Here is a 21126-nt window from a genome sequence, read left to right as displayed (position 1 = left end):
TGGATCTATTGAAGCAACATCTCAAGACATCAGTCAGGAAGTTAAAGCTTGGTCGCAAATGGGTCTTCCAAATGGACATTGACCCCAAGCATACTTCCAGAGTTGTGGCAAAATGGCTTAAAGACAAAGTCAAGGTATTGGAGTGGCCATCACAAAGCCCTGACCTCAAACCTATAGAAAATCTGTGGGCAGAACTGAAAGCATGTGCGAGCAAGGAGGCCTACACACCTGACTCAGTTACACCAGCTCTGTCAGGAGGAATGGGCCAAAATTCACCTAAGTTATTGTGGGAAGCTTCTGGAAGGCTACCCAAAACGTTTGACCCAAGTTAAACAATTTGAAGGTAATGCTACCAAATACTAATTGAGTATGTAAACTTCTGACCCACTGGGAATTAGATGAAAGAAATAAAAGCTGAAATAAATCATTCAACTATTATTCTGACATTTCACATTAAAATAAAGTGATGATCCTAACTGACCTAAGACAGTATTTTAACTAGGATTAAATGTCAGGAATTGTGAAAAACTGAGTGTAAATGTATTTGGCTAAGATGTATGTAAACTTCCGACTTCAACTGTAGTTCTACCACTCTGTTTTACAGCCTCTGCATATGATACATCATGACTGATCCTATTTCTGAGCCTTTCTAGCAACTCTTTGTACCTGGCATCCACCAAACGTTACACTGTGTTCTCCCCCACAATTACAGCACTTAACATTCACATTGCTTCCACATTCACTGTAATCATGTGCACCTCCACACACATTTTTATTTATTTTACATTGAGCAGCTACATGTCCCATTCTTTGGCATTTAAAACACCGCAGTGCATATGGGACAAATTCTCTAACATTGAAACTAAGGAATCCTATCTGTACTTTTCCCGGCAAGACTTTCTCAAACCTCAGCATCACTGATAAGCTTTCACTTGTTTGACCCTTTTTCCTACTGATCAACCTTTTGGCCTCAATAACTCTGCCTCCCTTCACATTTTCTTTAATATCATCTGTGGACATAGATATTGGGACCCCAGTGATGACTCCCCTCAATCTAGCATAAGCACCAGGGACATGGCTTTTAATCTTCTTTCCATTAAGTTTTTCCATTTTCAGAATCTTCTCTTGCTGAGCCTGGCTACCACACAATATTAACAATCTACCAATTCCAATTAACCAAGCTAATTTCACTTCACCTACCTCTCTCTACAGCATTAGTTAGACGGATACGGTGTAAGTGAGACCCTGTGGTCTCATCAAACACTATCAGCATTTTCCACTCCAACACATCATTACTCTTGATTCCTACCTTATCCCTCTTTATCATTTCTTTACTAGATGATCCACAGCTTTCTGTATCATGATCTCTCTTCTTTCCACTACCGACCATTCCGGTGCTTGACCCTCATCCTTCTGCTCCATACCATCAGAACTGACACCCATATCGTTAGCATTCCACCACACCTTTTGCTTCACCAACCTTTTCTCCATTTCCTCCATTTCGTCTGCAGTACTAGCCGCCATTTCCATCCTTCAACCCTCTCTCCCCTCCAAGTTGTCAGTTCTAGTAATTATATTTCTATGCATGTATTAATGAAGTGTCACGTGCTCGGAAAAGACACCTTACTGCAATAATTATTCAGCATAGTAAACAAAACCAATAGTAGGCTTATACAATCGGCATTAACTTTAAATGAGAGTTGTGGATATATCCTACGTTAAACACATTTCATGTAGACAACATTTTTCATTTCAAATTTTATCAATTTATCTATGTAAGCTATTTAAGAATCGCGTGTCTATTACCAACCACGTCCCCTTCCTTCCGCTTCGAATGGTTGCATGCTCTACCGTGAGGCTGTTGCTATAGTAACAGATACGGAGAGCAGACAGTAGTGGCGCTGGTGAGCGACAAATAGCGAAAGGTGTTGAGGGTTTCTGAATGTGAAAGCGTGAGGAGGAACGACGTGCGGATAAGGAGGCTGCAAGAAGGGGGGAAGTGACGGCTCTGCTTGAAAAGAAAGAAATGTCGGAGAGGATCGCTTCATCATGTGGAAACCTTTATGATACCACGTCACTCCTTCTCCAGTACTGCAATGGTGAGTTCACCTTTGAATTGCTTGCAGCTCTGAGTCGACCGGTTTTGATATTAACCGTGGCACACTGCTGGGACTGTAGGTTTGCATGCACCTGTTTGCAGGTTCCCTACCAGTTTACACGAAACAGAGATGTAGCTCGAGCTACAGATTATTGAATAGAATGTTAGCTTGCATCGTTAGAATGATCTATGATCGATCTATCCATCCATCATAGAGCAGGTTGTCGTGAACTTCGTTAACCCACTGCTATGTTGTGATAGGTGTAACCCAGAGCCATGTATTTAGAAAAATATTTGGTTCTGTTGTAGCCGACCTGCAAACCCTCTTTGACTTTATGTAAAATATTTCCCTACTGGGGGAAAACAGATAGGCTATCTCTATGATATTTAATAGTAGAACTATTTGCATTTTATGGTTTCACTGTTTCAGATGAAGTGTAATTGCCTTAGAGAGAAGAGTGGCAAATTAATTACACTCTTGTGGCTTCATCTGTCTGTTGTAAATTAGAGAATGGTGTTCACTTTTTGAGGGGCAGCAGGGGCTGGACATGACTGTAGTGTAAAGGGTGATCATAACAATACAGCCCATCAAAGAAAAGCTGATGCAATGATGCTGTAACTGGCCACATCACAAGACCAGGTTCATGCACGTGAGAAGAAAAGAAAACACACACCTCTGGTAATGTCTTTTACTCTACAGTATTTAGTTATATTTTATGCACCCATGCTATCCAATACAATTTGACATGGCTCACAAATCCAATTATGCACGTAAGCAGTGTGATAAAATTGAACTGTGAGTAAACGTACCTAAATAGACTTGAAAGGTAATTAATGTATTGCAGAACAAAAATCTGTGAAACTCAGGTTCTGTGTATTGGGCTACATGCAGTTCTAAAAATAGCCTATAAGTAGAAGATAGCCTACCATATTGAGTGACAGGTGGACAGACATGGAGAAAGGCATGTCATCTGTTCAAATGACCCTGTAACCATGAGAAGATATTTCCCATGGTCCAACCGGGGTGTCCTGCCATGGTCTCCGTTGGCCAATGCCTACCCAGCTAGGACATAACGTTCTGAGAACCATATGTTTCTTAGAGCTTGGTGAAAGTGTGGTTGTCCCATGGTTATTTTGCATACAACCCTACCACAACTTTCTGTGAATGGTGCAGGACAGTTGCTTGGCTTTGGAACATTCTCAGCACATTTAAGTCACTTGACATTATAAAAAAAATATCTTGGTATTTCATTACTTTAACAGAACGTTTCCTTAAAGTTCAAACATGGTTACATTTCATTTCAATTTTGGTAATGTTCTAGTCTCGTACGAACCATCCTGATCTCGCAAGCTTACATTCTGTTTCGCTACACGGATACAGTTTGGTCACGACAAGATTCAAATCATTTGAGCCTCTCCATTCTATCCGCTGTATGGCCAGACCAATCAGCATCCTCTGATAATCTGTGGGCACAGAAGTCGAAAATCATAACAACAATGGCTGCTCCTGAGGAGGTTGGTGTTGATGCTGCTATAGGAGCAGTTATATCAGAACTGGAGGACCTAGCTTCATTGAAAGAACAGCAAATAACTGCACTGAAAGATTTTCTCAGGGGAGATGTTTTCAAATCACATTTTATTTGTCACATGCGCCTAATACCAGAGGTGTGGACTCGAGTCACATGACTTGGACTCGAGTTACAAATATGATGACTTGCAACTCGACTGACTTTAACACCAATGACTCGTGACTTAACTTGGACTTGAGCCTTTTGACTCGAACTGACTTGATACCCTCCCCGAGCCCAAAAATTAAAAATTATGCTATTAAAAAAAGTGTGTAGCGCGTCAACTCTTCATTTAACGGATTACAGTTTGGACAGCAGCCAATCAAATTGTGCCAGTGGGGAAAATGTTGTGCGTGGAAGTGCAGAGGAACGTCGGCGGGTGAATTCAGATGGAGCCCTTGGAAAGATGATACCCTAAATTTATTATTTTCGGATATAAAGACTACGCTGTAGTCAAGAAAAAATGGATTGCAACTTGCAAAACATGCGGGAAGAAACTTGCGGGGCTACTGCCGCCGCTCAATTACAGATTTGAACAATATCAGATGAACAAAAGTGTCACAAGTGAACCACAACAGTCTCCAATCTGACAGTTCATGGAGACCCGTGTAGGGCAGTACAGCATGAATCATCCACAGCAGAAAGCTATCAATAATGCAATACTGTCTGACCTGGTTATCGATTGCACCTTGCCTCTCTCTATTGTGGAAAACAAGAGTTTTCGTCACTTTCTGTCATTGGTTGACAGTAAGTACAGCCCAGTGTGTCGTAGAACATTGACATCAAAAGTAGAGTACCTCGCTAAAGAGACGTTCAAAACCGAAAACTCAGTTGAGCAACACAGACCATGTTTCAGTCACAGTGGACATTTGATCTGACCGAAAGATGAGGGGGTTCCTGCACTGTGTGGAGAGAGGATACAGCTCAAGTCCAATCTCTTGGCCCAAATCTTCAAAGGCCCACATACGGCCGAAAAGAATCTGTGAGCAATTTGAGGCCATATGTGGTGAGTACAGCATTAAAGATAAATTGGACTATATAATTAGTGACAATGCTGCCAACATGAGAAAAGCATTCACGGTGTGCTTCCCCATTGAACAAGAAGATGAAGTACATGACGAAGATCATCTTGATGACCCAGAGCTCTGGAATGACCTAACCCAGGAAGACCAGCAAACAGTGGATGCTGCTATTGCAAAAACAACTGCGCTTGCAGTGTTTGCCAACTCTCTCCAGCTGGTGGTGGGAGATGGTTTGAAAGAAACAAAAGTGATGACTCCTTCTCTATCAAAGTTATCAAAAATCAGCACTGCTGCATACAAGCACAACATTCAAAGAGGTGTTTGAGGCTGAATTTGGGGAAAGAGGCATCCCTGCTGCTGTCAACACAAGATGGAACTCAACAAAGGGACAAGTGAAGGCAGTTATCCAATGTGACCATCTAAAGCTCAGTCATGTTCTAGAAAAGGCTGGGCACAAGGAGTTGTTGTTCACAGTACGGGAGTGGAATAAGTTGAAGGAGTTGGTGGACATCCTGAAGCCATTTGGAGAAGCAACAGATATGACACAGGGGGTGAAGATAGTCACAATCAGTTATGTTGTTCCCTCGGTCCTGTCCCTGAATCACCACCTGGAACAGTGGAAGCCTCACGTCCATTGCCTGAGCGGCCTGGTCAGAAGTCTCCAGGCATCCATGAACCAAAAGATTTCTTGGAATCTTCATCAATGTGAAAATGGCCAGGGCACAAGATGGAATCACTGCCCCCTTTTCAGATCCAGTCTACCTCAAAGCAGCTACCTTGGATCCGGCTTTTTCTCTGATGTGGGTGGAGCACCATGTGCTGGTCAAGGAGGAGGTGGCACAAAGAGTGAAAGGTAAATTATTATTGAGTTTAATGTAACTTTTTCTCATAATTTAATCCAATTGACTGCAACAGTAATACTTTTTCAGTTTACCCCACTGCATCACCAATACTCTAATACCGGCCTTTTTGTTTTTGCTTTTACATGTTTTGCCAGAACTGATTCTGCAAGATGCTGCAGGGACTGAGCAAGCTCTGCCTCTTGTTCATGAGGAAGAGCGAGAGGACCATAGTCTTGGACAAGAAGAAGGGCTGTTTGCAGCATACTGTAAGAGGCAGAAGAAAGCTGTTGGGACCACTCCAGCACTACAGCTAAGTCACTACCTTGACATATGTTAAGGACAGAATGCCCTCTTGTTCTGGGCAATGAACATGAAGGCTCTTCCTTCACTGTCCCGAAGGGCCATCAGGGTCTTGGCAGTGCCTGCCTCCAGTGCCCCAGTGGAGCGTGTCTTCAGCAATGGTGGCATCATACTGCGGCCTTGTGCACAAATGACTGACAGACTTTTATCGAATTTGGTATTTGGGCAAATGCAATGCATCATAGGGCCCTGAGATAAGAAAAAATGAAACTGTTTATGCATTACACATACACTCACACACACGTAGTCTCCATGTTCAGGTTTTATCTCCCATCTTAGGGATCTGTATTTGTTTCTCAGACATTCAGGCCAGTGTTCAAATTGTAGGCCAACTTGAATTTCATTAGCAGTTGTTTTGATGTACCTTTTAATAAATGATTGTAACTTTATGGCAGGATTGATTTAGGTGTTTAGAGTATATCTGGAGAGAGAGAGATTTTGTTTTTGTTGTCATATTGATGTGTCTTTCTCATGGCTACCCATTTATTTCCATGGAAATATAAAGTTTATTTGGAAAGTAATAAATATTGTAATAAACCTGTTGTTGAGGTTATTCACTGTAGCTCTGTTGTTTTACTAGATCTGTGGTCATAGCCAATATTCGTACAGTACCCTTCTACTGTCACGTCCTGACCATAGAAAGCTTTTATTTTCTATGGTAGAGTAGGTCAGGGCGTGACAGGGGGTTTCGTCTAGTTTTATTTTCTATGTTGTGTGGTTCTAGTTTCTGTATTTCTGTTGTTTTTTTGGGGATGATCTCCAATTAGAGGCAGCTGGTCATCGTTGTCTCTAATTGGGGATCAAATTTAAGTTGTTGTTTTTCCCACTAGGTTTTGTGGGAGATTATTTTGAGGTAGTGTATGTTTCACCTCTTCGTCATGGTTTGTTATTTTGTTTAGTAGTTTATTTGTATGTCTTGCATAGTTTCACAGTTACAATAAAATGTGGAACGATACACACGCTGCGCCTTGGTCCGCTCCTTCATACGGCATTCGTGACATCTACTGCCCTTGCAAGTCATTGCCACTCTTTCCCCTCGGTTGGCACACAGTCTTACATGGAACAGGTTCTGGAATGGGAAGGGAAAGAAATCCCCCTTGACTTACACCTGGAACACCTCAGCTTCTTGAAGTCATTTTTGAAGGGCATGGGTACAAACATGACTGAGCAAGCAGCAGACAGGATTATCAAGTCCATTGGTGTCCTCAAGGACTTGATGGACACCACAGATGCTGAGTTAGCAGCATTAAAGTCTAGTGGCATCATCATGCTGCTTGCCAGACTGGGGACATTCTAGCCTTTGTGGAGGTTGTCAGGGAGGCAGAGTTGTTCAAAACCCAACCAGGCAGAGTTCACAGCATTCCCTGATTTAAACCGAAACATTCTCTCAAAAGTGAAGTACAGTGAGTTGTTTTTGATTTAAAACAACTTAGGTGCCAGGCTAGCTGGGGATGTGGATGGCTTAGTCTGACCATCAAACCCTGTCTAAGAGGTAGACCGTGATTGGGAGTTAAGGTGCAGGAGTAGGCTAAATACACTAATAATGTCACTGTAAATATTTCTTATTAACTTGTATTTATCAGTACAACTTTTAGTCTGCTTTTATCTGTCTAACAAAGTACAAATCTAACTTTGATTTATGCTTCTTGATTAATTCATAATGTTGAAATTAAACGACACCACTGACAGTCTTGAGCAACAGTTATGACGGTTTGCATTTGGACAACTAACAACATACAGATGGTAACAAAGGCTCATTTCAGAGCAGTCATTCAACTAACTAACTACTATAGAACAACAATGTTCGCAGCAGAAATTGTGCCTTAAGTTACCTTCTGTCTTATGTACTGTACAGTGCCATGAAAAAGTATTCACACCCCTTGACTTTTTCCACATTTTCTTCTGTTACAGCCTGAATTGAAAATGTATTGCATTTTGATTTTTTTGGCACTGGCCTACATACAATACTGCATAATGTCAAAGTGGAATTATGTTTAATTAATTTAATTAAAAATGAAAATCTGAAATGTCTTGCGTCAATAATTATTCAACCCCTTTGTTATGGCAAGCCTAAATAAGTTCAGAAGTAAACATTTGCTTAACAAGTCACATAATAAGTTACACAGATTGAGTCCATGCAACAAATAATAGTGGTTAACATGATTTTTGAATGACTACCTCATCTCTGTACCCCAAACATAATTATCTGTAAGGTCCCTCAGTCGAGCAGTGGATTCCAAACACAGATTCAACCGCAAAAACCAGGGAGGTATTCCAATGCCTCGCAAATAAGTGTACCTATTGGTAGATGGGTAAAAGAATAAAAGAAAAGAAGACATTGAATATCCCTTTGAGCATGGTGAAGTTATTAATTACACTTTGGATGGTGTATCAGTACACCCAGTCACTACAAAGATACAGGCGTCCTTCCTAACTCAGTTGCCGGAGAAGAAGGAAACCACTCAGCGATTTCACCATGAGGCCAATAGTGACTTTAAAACAGTTACAGTGTTTAATGATTGTGATAGGAGAACTCTGAGAATGGATCAACAACATTTGTAATTACTACACAATACTGACCTAATTGACAGAGTGAAAAGAAGGAAGCTTGTACAGAATAAAAATAATACAATACATGAATCCTGTTTGCAACAAGGCACTAAAGTAATACTGCAAAAAAATATTTTCAAGCATTGTTGTGGCTGAATCATGTTATGGATATACACTACCGGTCAAAGGTTTTAGAACGCCTACTCATTCAAGGGTTTTTATTTATTTTTACTATTTTATACATTGTAGAATAGTGAAGACATCAAAACTATGAAATAACACATATGGAATCATGTAGTAACCAAAAAAGTGTTCAACAAATCAAAATATATTTTATATTTGAGATTCTTCAAACAGCTACCCTTTGCCTTGATGACAATTTTGCACACTTGGCATTCTCTCAACCAGCTTCACTTGGAAGGCTTTTCCAACAGTCTTAAAAGAGTTCCCACATATGCTGAGCACTTGTTGGCTGCTTTTCCTTCACTTTGTGGTCCGACTCATCTGAAACCATCTCAAATTGATTAAGGTCGGGGGTTTGTGGAGGCCAGGTCATCTGATGCAGCAACTCCATCATTCTCCTTGGTCAAATAGCCCTTACACAGCCTGGAGTTGTGTTGGGTCATTGTCCTGTTGAAAAACAAATGATAGTCCCACTAAGCCCAAACCAGATGGGATGGCGTATCGCTGCAGAATGCTGTGGTAGCCATGCTGGTTAAGTGTGCCTTGAATTCTAAAGAAATCACAGACAGTGTCACCAGCAAAGCATCCCCACACCAAAACACCTCCTCCATGCTTTACCGTGGGAAATACACATGCGGAGATCATCCATTCACCCACGGTTGGAACCAAAAATCTCCAGTTTGGACTCCAGACCAAAGGACAAGCAAGTCTTTTCTTCTTATTGGTGTCCTTTTAGTCGTGGTTTCTTTGCATCAATTCGACCATGAAGGCCTGACTCACACAGTCTCCTCTGAACAATTGATGTTGAGATGTGTCTGTTACTGAACAGTTGATGTTGAGATGTGTCTGTTACTTGAACTCTGTGAAGGATTTATTTGGACTGCAATTTCTGAGGCTGGTAACTAATGAACTTATCCTCTGCAGCAGAGGTAACTCTGGGTCTTCCATTCCTGTCGTGGTCCTCATGAGAGCCAGTTTCATCATAGCGCTTGATGGTTTTTGTGACTGCACTTGAAGAAACTTTCAAAGTTCTTGAAATGTTCTGTATTGACTGACCTATATGTCTTAAAGTAATGATGGACTGCTAATTTGAGCTGTTCTTGCCATAATATGGACTTGGTCTTTTACCTGGTCTCTCTATCTTCTGTATACCCCCCCGTCACAACACAACAGATTAGCTGAAACGCATTAACCTGTTGGGGGTAGGGGGCAGTATTGACACGGCTGGATAAAAAACGTACCCGATTTAATCTGGTTACTACTCCTGCCCAGTAACTAGAATATGCATATAATTATTGGCTTTGGATAGAAAACACTCCAAAGTTTCTAAAACTGTTTGAATGGTGTCTGTGAGTATAACAGAACTCAAATGGCAGGTCAAAACCTGAGAGATTCCTTTACAGGAAGTGGCCTGTCTGACCATTTCTTGAACTTCTTTGCCATCTCTATCTTTTACAAAGGATCTCTGCTCTAACGTGACACTTCCCACGGCTCCAATAGGCTCTCAGAGCCCGGGAAAAACCTGAATGTCGTCATTCCAGCCCCAGGCTGAAACACATTATCGCCTTTCTCAAGTGGCCGATCAAGGGACAGTGGGCTTAGGTGCGTGCACTGGCCGCCCCCGTCTTTGTGTTTTTTCCTCTGTTTACCGAAAAGGAGATTCCCGGTCGGAATATTATCGCTTTTTTACGAGATAAATTGCATAAAAATTGATTTTAAACAGCGGTTGACATGCTTCGAAGTACGGTAATGGAATATTTAGACATTTTTTGTCACGAATTGCGCCATGCTCGTAACCTTGATTTACCATTTCGGATAGTGTCTGGAACGCACGAACAAAACCAACATTTGTTATTGAAGTAGAAGTCCTGGGAGTGCATTCTGACGAAGACAACAAAGGTAATAACATTTTTGTTATAGTAAATCTGATTTTGGTGAAGGCTAAACTTGCCGGGTGTCTAAATAGCTAGCCCGTGATGGCTGGGCTATGTACTTAGAATATTGCAAAATGTGCTTTCACCAAAAAGCTATTTTAAAATCGGACATATCGAGTGCATAGAGGAGTTCTGTATCTATAATTCTTAAAATAATTGTTATGCTTTTTGTGAACGTTTATCGTGAGTAATTTAGTAAATTGTTAGTAAATTCCCCGGAAGTTTGCGGGGGGTATGCTAGTTCTGAACGTCACATGCTAATGTAAAAAGCTGTTTTTTGATATAAATATGAACTTGATTGAACAAAACATGCATGTATAGTATAACATAATGTCCTAGGGTTGTCATCTGATGAAGATCATCAAAGGTTAGTGCTGCATTTAGCTGTCTTCTGGGTTTTTGTGACATTATATGCTAGCTTGAAAAATTGGTGTCTTGATTATTTCTGGCTGGGTACTCTGCTGACATAATCTAATGTTTTGCTTTCGTTGTAAAGCCTTTTTGAAATCGGACAGTGTGGTTAGATTAACGAGAGTCTTGTCTTTAAATAGCTGTAAAATAGTCATATGTTTGAGAAATTGAAGTAATAGGATTTTTAAGGTATTTGAAAATCGCGCCACTGGATTACACTGGCTGTTGCGTAGGTGGGACGAATTCGTCCCGCCTAGACCAGAGAGGCTAAGAGGAAAGAAATTCCACAAATTAACTTTTAAAAAGGCACACCTGTTAATTCAAATGCATTCCAGGTGACTACCTCATGAAGCTGATTGAGAGAATGCCAAGCGTGTGCAAAGCTGTCATCGAGGCAAAGGGTGGCTATTTGAAGAATCTCAAATATAACATAATTTTGATTTGTTTAACACTTTTTTGGTTACTACATGATTCCATATGTGTTATTTCATAGTTTTGATGTCTTCACTATTATTCTACAATGTAAAAAATAAAGAAAAACCCTTGAATGAGTAGGTGTTTTAAAACTTTGGACCGGAAGTGTACTTGTAATTGTTAAGGGCTGAGGAGTTTTGCAGGATAAAAAGGAAACGTAATGGAGCTATGCACAGGCAAAATCCTAGAGGAAAACCTGGTTCAGTCTGCCAGACACTGGGAGATCAATTCACCTTTCAGCAGGACAATAACATAAAACACAAGGCCAAATCTACACTGGAGTTGCTTACCAAGAAGACATTGAATGTTCCTGAGTGGTCGAGTTACAGTTTTGACTTAAATCTGGTTGAAAATCTATGGCGCCACTTGAAAATTGTTGTCAAGCAATGATCAACGACCAATTTGGCAGAGGCTGAAGAATTTTGAAAAGGATAATGGGCAAATGTTACACAATCCAGGTGTGGAAAGCTCTTAGACTTTGAATCTGGTTGTGGCTAGGGTTAGTCCATTGTTGATATAGTCCCAAAATGTTTTGCATGTTGGCAATCAAGTTTTCAAGATATGTAACTTTCAACATACAGAAATACAGCCGTTATGATGCTTTCAAAGTTATATCTCCAATTTCCATGTGTCCTATTTGTGCACGAAGTTCCAAAAAGTTTACCAAAAATAAGCTGTAAATGTTATTTAAAGTCTCTTATTAAAACATTCAGTGAAAGTTTTAAAGAAGTTATTCAAAAACCTCAAAATAATCATTAATAACCCCCCCCCAAAAAAAAAAAAATTCAAAACAGTGTCACATACATTATGTTTTATTGTCACATAGGTGCAGTGAAATGAAGGATCCAGAGTAAAACGTTGTCAGAACCTCACTGCAACCTAAAAATGAACGTTCCCAAAACATTCAAAATGATCACTTCTGTTCTCAGAACATTTTTAAAAGTTTAGTTTTACCAGGTTATGAAACGTATGGCTTCGTTCCTACAACCAATGTGAAACCAAAAACGCATGTTCCCACAACTTGTGCTAATGTGCTATTTGGGTAGCCTGGATGTGCTGCAGACTTAGGATCTGTTCCAGGCTGCGGATCACCCCAGACGGTGGAATACAGAGGGGAGCAGCTCAGCTCCTCTGCCAAAAGGAGGTTGAATTGGCTTTGGAGCCATCTTGGTCAGGGTTGACCAGCTTCTTTACTGGTTGCTGTGTGTGTGTGTGTGTGTGTGTGTGTGTGTGTGTGTGTGTGTGTGTGTGTGTGTGTGTGTGTGTGTGTGTGTGTGTGTGTGACCAAAGCTCGAGTCTGGACTCTGAATGGTCTGGTGCTGACGATTTAGCTCGTAGTGTCACTAGAGGTTAAGCACTTCAACAGCTGAGATAGCAATTGAGTGTACAGGTGTATTTTATCCCGCAACAAGCTATTGATTTATTATGAATGCGAACAATAGAAGGTAAAATGGCTTGCAAAGGTAAATGTACTTTTAACTTGTGACCATCTGGCCCATTTGTCTTATTGACTGACTCAGATGGCGTGCCACAACAATGGCTCATATATTTGGAAATCTCAGACAGGTCAGCAGGTCAGCGTTCAGGTGTCTTAACCACTTTCATGGTGTGACAGCTGGTAGTGGGATCCCCTCTCTAGGGTTCACTCACATTGTTACTCATGTAGATGTTGGTCCCAGTGGTGTGTGTGTGTGTTATTGATAGAGAAGACCTCAGTGACTTCCTTGGAGATGAAGGCAGGGGGCTAAATTGTGTCTCTCATTCTGTCATTGATATTATGTACAGTATGATTCCAGCCATGCCATGGTGTGGCTGATGTGAGCACATACACATGTATCTGTGTGTTAGTAAGTGAGTGTGTTTGTGTGTCATTGTTACGTTCCCCAGTTTCTGTTGTGGTTTGTGTATTATCATGTATGTATTTCAGGAGATGGATTCCTGAAGTTCTCAACGAGCAGCTGATTGGGCAATCAACATTGATTGTTTGGAGAGCTGACCCCGCCCCCTCATCAGGACGCAGCTGTCTCCAATTACTAACTTCTTCTGAAGCTATATAAGCCCCAGTTCTGTTGCTCAGAAGGGAGATGATTGCTGAGAGACAAGGCTAATGGCTGAGGGTTATAGCATGTAGGTTGTTTCCAAGAATTTTGGTATGTACTGTGTCCGTTGTTGCTGAGGGAGCTGATTGGTTGTGTGTGTCAATAGGATGCAGTGTTTTGATTATTGACTTACATTTGTGTAATTCTGTTTCATTTGTTCCCAGGGGGAAGGGGAAGGCACCTAGGGAGTGTTTAGGCAAGAGGCCCGCGGGCATACATATACCCGTAGTAGTTTGCTGTCTATGCACACTAGGAAAGACCTGGGCGGACCCTCCCCTGTATTTTGGTTAGTGCACCAGGTGGTGCTAGATAGGTAAGTAGTGGGTAGTCAGGTAAGGTAGGAGAGGGGGCTTTGATATTTACTTTCTTTGCTTTGGTTCCGTCCAGCCCCTTTTTCCCAAACCTTACCACGTGAAGGAATAAATTCCCTGTTAACGGTATTCTCTGCCTATTCGTCATACTTGTTCACACCTACACTTCCCTACCTTATTCACAACAAGGAGAGTTGAGTTGTAGCAGGGTGTTGCGTTCCCTCTTTCTAGAGGCGTGCGTAACATAATGGGGGCTCATCCGGGATCCCATTAAAACCCCCCGGACCCTGCTGCACTGAGCTTTCTGTGATTTGTGAGTATGGGTGACTAGTTTAGTTTGTGGTTAGTTCAGTGTTGAGCGTCATAGCATTAGCTATTTGTTGGCTCTTGTGTTTGGTGTAGTAGTTTACAATGGCTACTTTTGATGTACAATCCTTTTTGGATAACCCGTCGTGGGAGGTGTTTAATAAGTGTCGTAAAAGGGATTTAATGACCTTGGCTGACCATTATTCATTGTCTATTTCGCACAATTTAGTTAAGGCGGAGGTTAAGAAACTAGTGTTAAATGTATTGTTAGAAGAGGAGGTGCTTGTGTTACCGCTGCCTGAACCTACTACCCCTGTAGGGGATGTTGCTGCTCCTGTAAGCCCGTCGGTTTCTGAGACCGAAGGCGAGGCTAAAGCTCCAGCCACATTGCCCCGTTTTGATCCGCTCTCCCCACTGTCAACTGGTGATGCCAGAAGGGATGTCCGTTCTATACAGTTTCAACTGGAAGCGGAAGAAAGAAGCCCCTTTTTCCCAAACCTTACCACGTGAAGGAATAAATTCCCTGTTAACGGTATTCTCTGCCTATTCGTCATACTTGTTCACACCTACACTTCCCTACCTTATTCACAACAAGGAGAGTTGAGTTGTAGCAGGGTGTTGCGTTCCCTCTTTCTAGAGGCGTGCGTAACAGTCATGAATGGAGGAGACTCGGATCCCACCCACTGCAGTCTCACTTCCTGGTAGTGCCTGGCTGTTTCTGCAGCAGAGTATAGGTCTGGCCCCCAGCCAAGCCAGCCTCCGGCTGCATCCCACTGCTGCTGCCGCTGTGGAGGCAGGGCTGCAGGGAGCAGTGTCCTGTTACAAACTGTGACTCGCCTGTCTCTTTGTGAGCTGCACGTACCACTAGGGAGGAGGAGGAGAATAAGGGGGGGGAGTGTTGGTCCAGGAAGAGGGAGGCAGAACAGGCACTGGCTGTAGAGGAGAGGAGGGGAAAACCCTACATAAGAAAGAAGCCCAGACTTGGCATCCTGGGAGCCCCCAAGAGAGCTAAGGAGAGGAGAGCAGGCTGTCTGACGGAGTGACTGGCTGGCTGGCTGAGTGACTGAGCATGACAGGTAAGGGAAAGCAAGCAGAGCCCAGAGCCCTATGAATATTTCAGCAGGCTTTGGTTTCGCCCCCGACCTCCATTGTCCTCTCGCATCACACAGGGTCTCATCCCTCTCCACCTTATGCCATATTGCTAATCTTCCCTCTTCCCCTCCCATTCCCTCTCTCCTCTCCCCATTTCCTCATTTTCATATTATATCATTAGTAGCCATGCATTTGTAACACTGAGGCCACCTGCTTTAACTGTGCTAGCTGTAGCTGTCCTTTGCCTGTGCTGTGTCATCTGGTGGAGGCAGTAAAGAGAAAGTTATTGAGTATGCATCATAAGCCTGCAGTCTGTCGGACAGCTACTGTGTGTAAAGTGCGAGGGGGGGGAAGGCTGTTTCATTAACAAAGTAATGTGATGGTGTTGATGTGGACTCATTGTTGAATAATTAGGTAGGTTTAAATGAATGAATGATCACACTTAATTCATTACCAGAAACGTTTCAATTAGGTGTTTTTAGTTTGTGACATGGGGATGGGTGGAGTAAAGCTCCATAGCTGTGGTTGTTTTGTAACTTGCAGTGTTATTTACATTTGCTGCAGCGGCGATTTGAAATCTTATCAATGCTTTATTCAGCAGATTTCAAATTGTGACCAAGGTTATAAAGCACGCCATGGTTAATTGACAGCATCAGCCAAGTAATTCAATTTGGGAAAAGAATCTTGCTGGTTATTTCCCTAATGAAAAACGATACCTAAGTCCCCATAAAATCCAATAGGTATTTGTCATGTCGGAGTATCCAGTTTGACATGTTCTTTCATTTCCCCTCCTGCTGAATAAAAACCTCTTACAGATGTTGGGATTTTTAAAGTCAAACTCTCCACTCTGCCCAATTTTGAATATGTGTGTTGTTCCACAATATTTCTGACTGAGAGATGAGATCATTGGTTCCACTGGGTCTGACAGGCAGAGTAAAGAGGCATGTCAGTCAGAGTTTGCATTATACTCAGAAATCATGTTGGTAGTACTGCATGATAGAGATGCATATTAGTCCAGGTAGAATTGTCGTATGCAAATAAATGGCTCTTGGTCATTTGAATGGCATATGATGATAACGAATACGGGAATGTTATCAACTAACAAACAGTCGTCAACTCAGCATTATACTGTATGTACAGCATGCTGTTGCATTGTCACAAAATCTGATTTAACAGCATTGTTTTGTTGAAAGACATTTGAAAACATTGTCAGACCTTTCAGTTACAGGGCATCCTATCTGATATTGCACAGTTAAGCATTGGAGCTGAAACAGAGGATTAAATTGGACAGCCAAACAATGTCATCCCAGTGAAGGACGAGGGGTTAGGGTCTATCTAGCATCACACAATGGCGAAGGTGCATGAAGATGTAGTAATTCAGAAATGACGTCATTGTTTTACCACTATTCAATTAGATTTTAAAGTACGGCGCGCGACATGGTTCAACGCGCTAATGAATCAGCACAATATACTTTTTCAAATTGCCGGTGTCTTGGAGCTAGAACTGGGGTACCCAGGTATAATGTGCTAATGACAACACACAAAAGAGTAAAGGAGGCCAATGTACAATACAGTTAACTTAGCAACCGAGGCATTTGTGTTAAGTGCATGGGGGCCATCATCTTTATGCACCTCCGCTATTCTTCAGTGATGTAGAGAAAAAATCTTCAAAACGGGGTTGGCCTCAATTTTGTTTCAAGCAAATACAGCTTTTCATCTCTGTCAGAAACCCCAGCACTGTCATTTTTGGTGTAGGAATCTAAGACCAACATATTGTTTGTCAAGGAAGTAGCCTAGTGTAATCTTTATTAGCAAAAACAAACACATAAAGTTTGGAGAATTATGCAAATTCCTGCTACTGCACTAGGTGAACAACAAAACACCTTTGTTCCATGTTCCTGACACCATCTCTTATCTGTCATTCTGTCCGTTTTTCCTTCTCCCGCTCTCTCTCTCTCCCTCCCCATTTCCCCCACTCTCTCTCCCTATCTCCCAGATGACAACGTGTCTTCGGGCAGCACCATGGACGTGGACGACCGCCTGTCCCACCTGGAGCAGCGTGTCCAGTTGCAGGAGGATGAGCTCCAGTTGCTGAAGGCTGAACTAGCCGATGCGCTGCGCAGACTGGGTTACTGTGAGGAGCTGACCCAGCCTGTGGCCGGAGCTGGGGGGAGGAGGCCTACCGTGGCCGCACCCACCAAGAGTGAGGGGCTGGGGAGCTAGGAGGCTGGGACCACGTTAGACCATCGTAGTCTCGTCGACATACAGTTGAAGTCAGAAGTTTACATACACTTAGGTTGGAGTCATTAAAACTTGTTTTGCAATCAATCCACACATTTCTTGTTAACAAACTATAGTTTTGGCATGTCGGTTAGGACATCTACTTTGCGCATGACACAAGTCGTTTTTCCAACAATTGTTTACAGACAGATTATTTCACTTATAATTCACTGTATCACAATTCCAGTGGGTAAGAAGTTTACATACACTAAGTTGACTGTGCCTTAAACCAGCTTGGAACATTCCAGAAAATGATGTCATGGCTTTAGAAGCTTCTGATAGGCTAATTGACATAATTTGAGTCAATTGGAGGTGTACCTGTGGATGTATTTCAAGGCCTACCTTCAAACTCAGTGCCTCTTTGCTTGACATCATGGGAAAATCAAAAGAAATCAGCCAAGACCTCAGAAAAACAATTGTAGACCTCCACATGTCTGGTTCATCCTTGGCAGCAATTTCCAAATGCCTGAAGGTACCACGTTCATCTGTACAAACAATAGTACGCAGGTATAAACACCATGGGACCACGCAGCCGTCATACCGCTCAGGAAGGAGACGGGTTCTGTCTACTAGAGATGAATGTACTTTGGTGCGAAAAGTGCAAATCAATCCCAGAACAACAGCAAAGGACCTTGTGAAGATGCTGGAGGAAACGGGTACAGAAGTATCTATATCCACAGTAAAACGAGTCCTATATCGACATAACCTGAAAGGTCGCTCAGCAAGGAAGAAGCTACTGCTCCAAAACCACCATAAAATAGCCAGACTACGGTTTGCAACTGCACATGGGGACAAAGATCGTACTTTTTGGAGAAATGTCCCCTGGTCTGATGAAACAAAAATAGAACTGTTTGGTCATAATGAAAACTAACCCTCTGTGGAGAAATTGTTAAATTAAAGGGACCAACTACAAATGCTGTTTATTTTTTCACTTTCCATATGTGATATATTCTTTCTTGTATAGTCAAAGTTGTATAGTCAAAGTTCCTTTTTGGTGGAGACTTGCAAGCCTAAGAACACCATCCCAACCGTGAAGCACGGGGGTGGCAGCATCATGTTGTGGGGGTGCTTTGCTGCAGGAGGGACTGGTGCACTTCACAAAATGGATGACATCATGAGGAAGGAAAATTATGTGGATATATTGAAGCAACATGATCTCAAGACATCAGTCAGGAAGTTAAAGCTTGGTCGCAAATGGGGCCTTCCAAATGGATAATGACCCCAAGCATACTTCCAAAGTTGTGGCAAAATGGCTTAAGGACAACAAAGTCAAGGTATTGGAGTGGCCATCACAAAGCCCTGACCTCAATCCTAATGAAAATTTGTGGGCAGAACTGAAAAAGTGTGTGCGAGCAAGGAGGTCTACAAACCTGACTCAGTTACACCAGCTCTGTCAGGAGGAATGGGCCAAAATTCACCCAACTTATTGTGGGAAGCTTGTGGAAGGCTACCTGAAACGTTTGACCCAAGTTAAACCATTTAAAGGCAATGCTACCAAATACTAATTGAGTGTATGTAAACTTCTGACCCACTGGGAATGTGATGAAAGAAATAAAAGCTGAAATAAATCATTCTCTGTACTATTATTCTGACATTTCACATTCTTAAAATAAAGTGGTGATCCTAACTGACCTAAGTCAGGGTATTTTTACTTGGATTAAATGTCAGGAATTGTGAAAAACTGAGTTTAAAAGTGTTTGGCTAAGGTGTATGTAAACTTCCGATTTCAACTGTATTAGCTGTAATAGGAGAGTCTAGAAGCTTGATATGTGAGGCTACTTCTACTGAGGATGTTGCATTATAAACCTGATGCACAAGGCGTGGAGAGTGTTGGTTGCCAGCCAGGGGGAATTGTTTTTAGATGGTCATACCAAGGATCATTTGGCTATGTGATTTGGAATCAGCTTAAGGTATCAAAAAATATATATAAACATTTGTTGATTTAAGCATTTAATTTGGCCCATAGAAACGCATTGAATAACAGCTTCATACATGGATAAACAGATAATAAAAATTATTTTTTAAATCTAAAGGAAGTTTGATATAAGAAAGATCAGGAAACTATATATATTTTTTACATGTATTTAAAGATGAGACTTGCAATGGAGATAAACCATGTACTGTATTTAGTCTTTGGTAAGAATTTGCAGTGTTGATTGAAAAACTACAATAACATACATCTGTTTACTGAACCATTCTTCTCTCCCTCTTGATGCCAGTGCGCCAACTCCTGCAAGCCTTACCATCCAAGCCTCTCACTCTCAGCAATGGTTATGTCCAGCAGAAACGTATGGGGGGATACCCTTCCTCCCCCTCTTCTCCCAAAAAGGAAGTGTCGCTGTCAATCAAAAGGTAAGACATTGTCCGAATGTGTGGATCTAATACTGTTTTTCTTGGTATACTTCTAATGTGCATTTCCAAACTCAACCTTAGGGTGGCAGTGTGGCATTGCATCTACTGTAGAGTAGGCACTGCAAACTAATGACTGGGGACATTTCTTGCCTTTCATATCCCTCTCAATACCCTGGTTCACTCTTCACCCTCCCCCTCTTTCCACCTCTCATCTTTTTCCTCTCCCTCTTCCTTCTTCCCCCTCTCACCTATCCTCCCCCACCAGGAAGAGCATGTCGACGGAGCGCCTCTCCACGGCCAGGAGAGAGACGGTGTCTGACAGCAGAAGCAGAACCACCTCATCCAGCAGCTCCGCATGTGGCAGGAGCAGGTGACAGTTTGAAACAAGCACAGACACCGCTAACCCTCTCAACACAGACACTGACTCAGCTAAACCTCGAAACACTGACACAGCAATCACTCCTGCTCTTTCTGGCTAAATGAGAGATCATGGTGTGCAGCCAAGCAACCCCTCTGACTGACAATGATGTAGTCATTGGCTAGAGAAGACCAAAGCAGGGAGCACCTTAGCACTGCATTCTCACATACTGTACGTTTATGCTTAGGCCGCTCAGTGTTACACTTAACTATGTCCCTCTTTTATCCACAAGGCATCTGTAGCCGTAGCTTACGTCGGTGCTAATATACATCTGTGCATACCTCATATACATCTGTACAGTCGACCCGACATCTGAGAATGGGTGTACAGCTCATCTCTGATCTCAGGGGAAAATATCAAGACCGCTTGCCACATACTGAGCAGCCATATCTGCCTCCCTTGCCAGATATACTGTAAATACCCTTTCTTTCTCCCTTTTTGATCAGACAGGTGACATATGGTGTGTGTCTGTGTTCTTCCCAGCTCTTCCTCGGGCTGACATTGTATTCTGACAGTAGAGGTCCCAAGGTCTCGGTGTGGTTTTGTTGTTGTCCAATTTAGGACACTCTGATCAGTAGACCGATCGTTGTTTTTAACCTCTCGCTGTTCAGATCAGATGACAAAGGATCATTAAACACTTGTGGGAATGCACCACGGATGCATTGCTGTGTAACACCGTGGTGTTGTATTTCTGTGGAGAGAGCATGTGAATGCACGCTGTATGTTAGACTGGCTTGAATCATTTAGACTCGTGTATGTGTAATGTCTAGGGAGGAGAGGAGACAGCCAGGGAGGGAGGTGATATGATCTCTCTATGTTGACAACA

General features: G+C 42.2%; 1 protein-coding gene across 2 annotated transcripts in view; it reads left to right on the top strand.

The window, feature by feature from the left end:
- The first annotated feature begins 1933 nt into the window (after positions 1-1933).
- Positions 1934-21126, top strand: part of LOC106612693 (echinoderm microtubule-associated protein-like 2) — a 35397-nt gene continuing 16204 nt past the window's right edge. Inside the window, exons 1-4 of one of the 2 annotated variants that reach the window (XM_014214108.2) lie at positions 1934-2099; positions 17247-17453; positions 19750-19882; positions 20148-20252. In XM_014214108.2, coding sequence (XP_014069583.1) covers positions 2027-2099; positions 17247-17453; positions 19750-19882; positions 20148-20252 — 518 coding nt within the window. In that variant the 5' untranslated portion in view covers positions 1934-2026. Of the gene's footprint in view, positions 2100-15147; positions 15235-17246; positions 17454-19749; positions 19883-20147; positions 20253-21126 lie in introns of those variants that run through there. The other variant, XM_045724393.1, reaches the window with a different exon arrangement.

The sequence above is a fragment of the Salmo salar genome, chromosome ssa09, assembly GCF_905237065.1.
Source record: "Salmo salar chromosome ssa09, Ssal_v3.1, whole genome shotgun sequence".
Lineage (NCBI taxonomy): Eukaryota > Metazoa > Chordata > Actinopteri > Salmoniformes > Salmonidae > Salmo > Salmo salar.
Note: the sequence above shows the minus strand (reverse complement) of the source record. Positions and strands in the feature narration are given on the sequence as shown.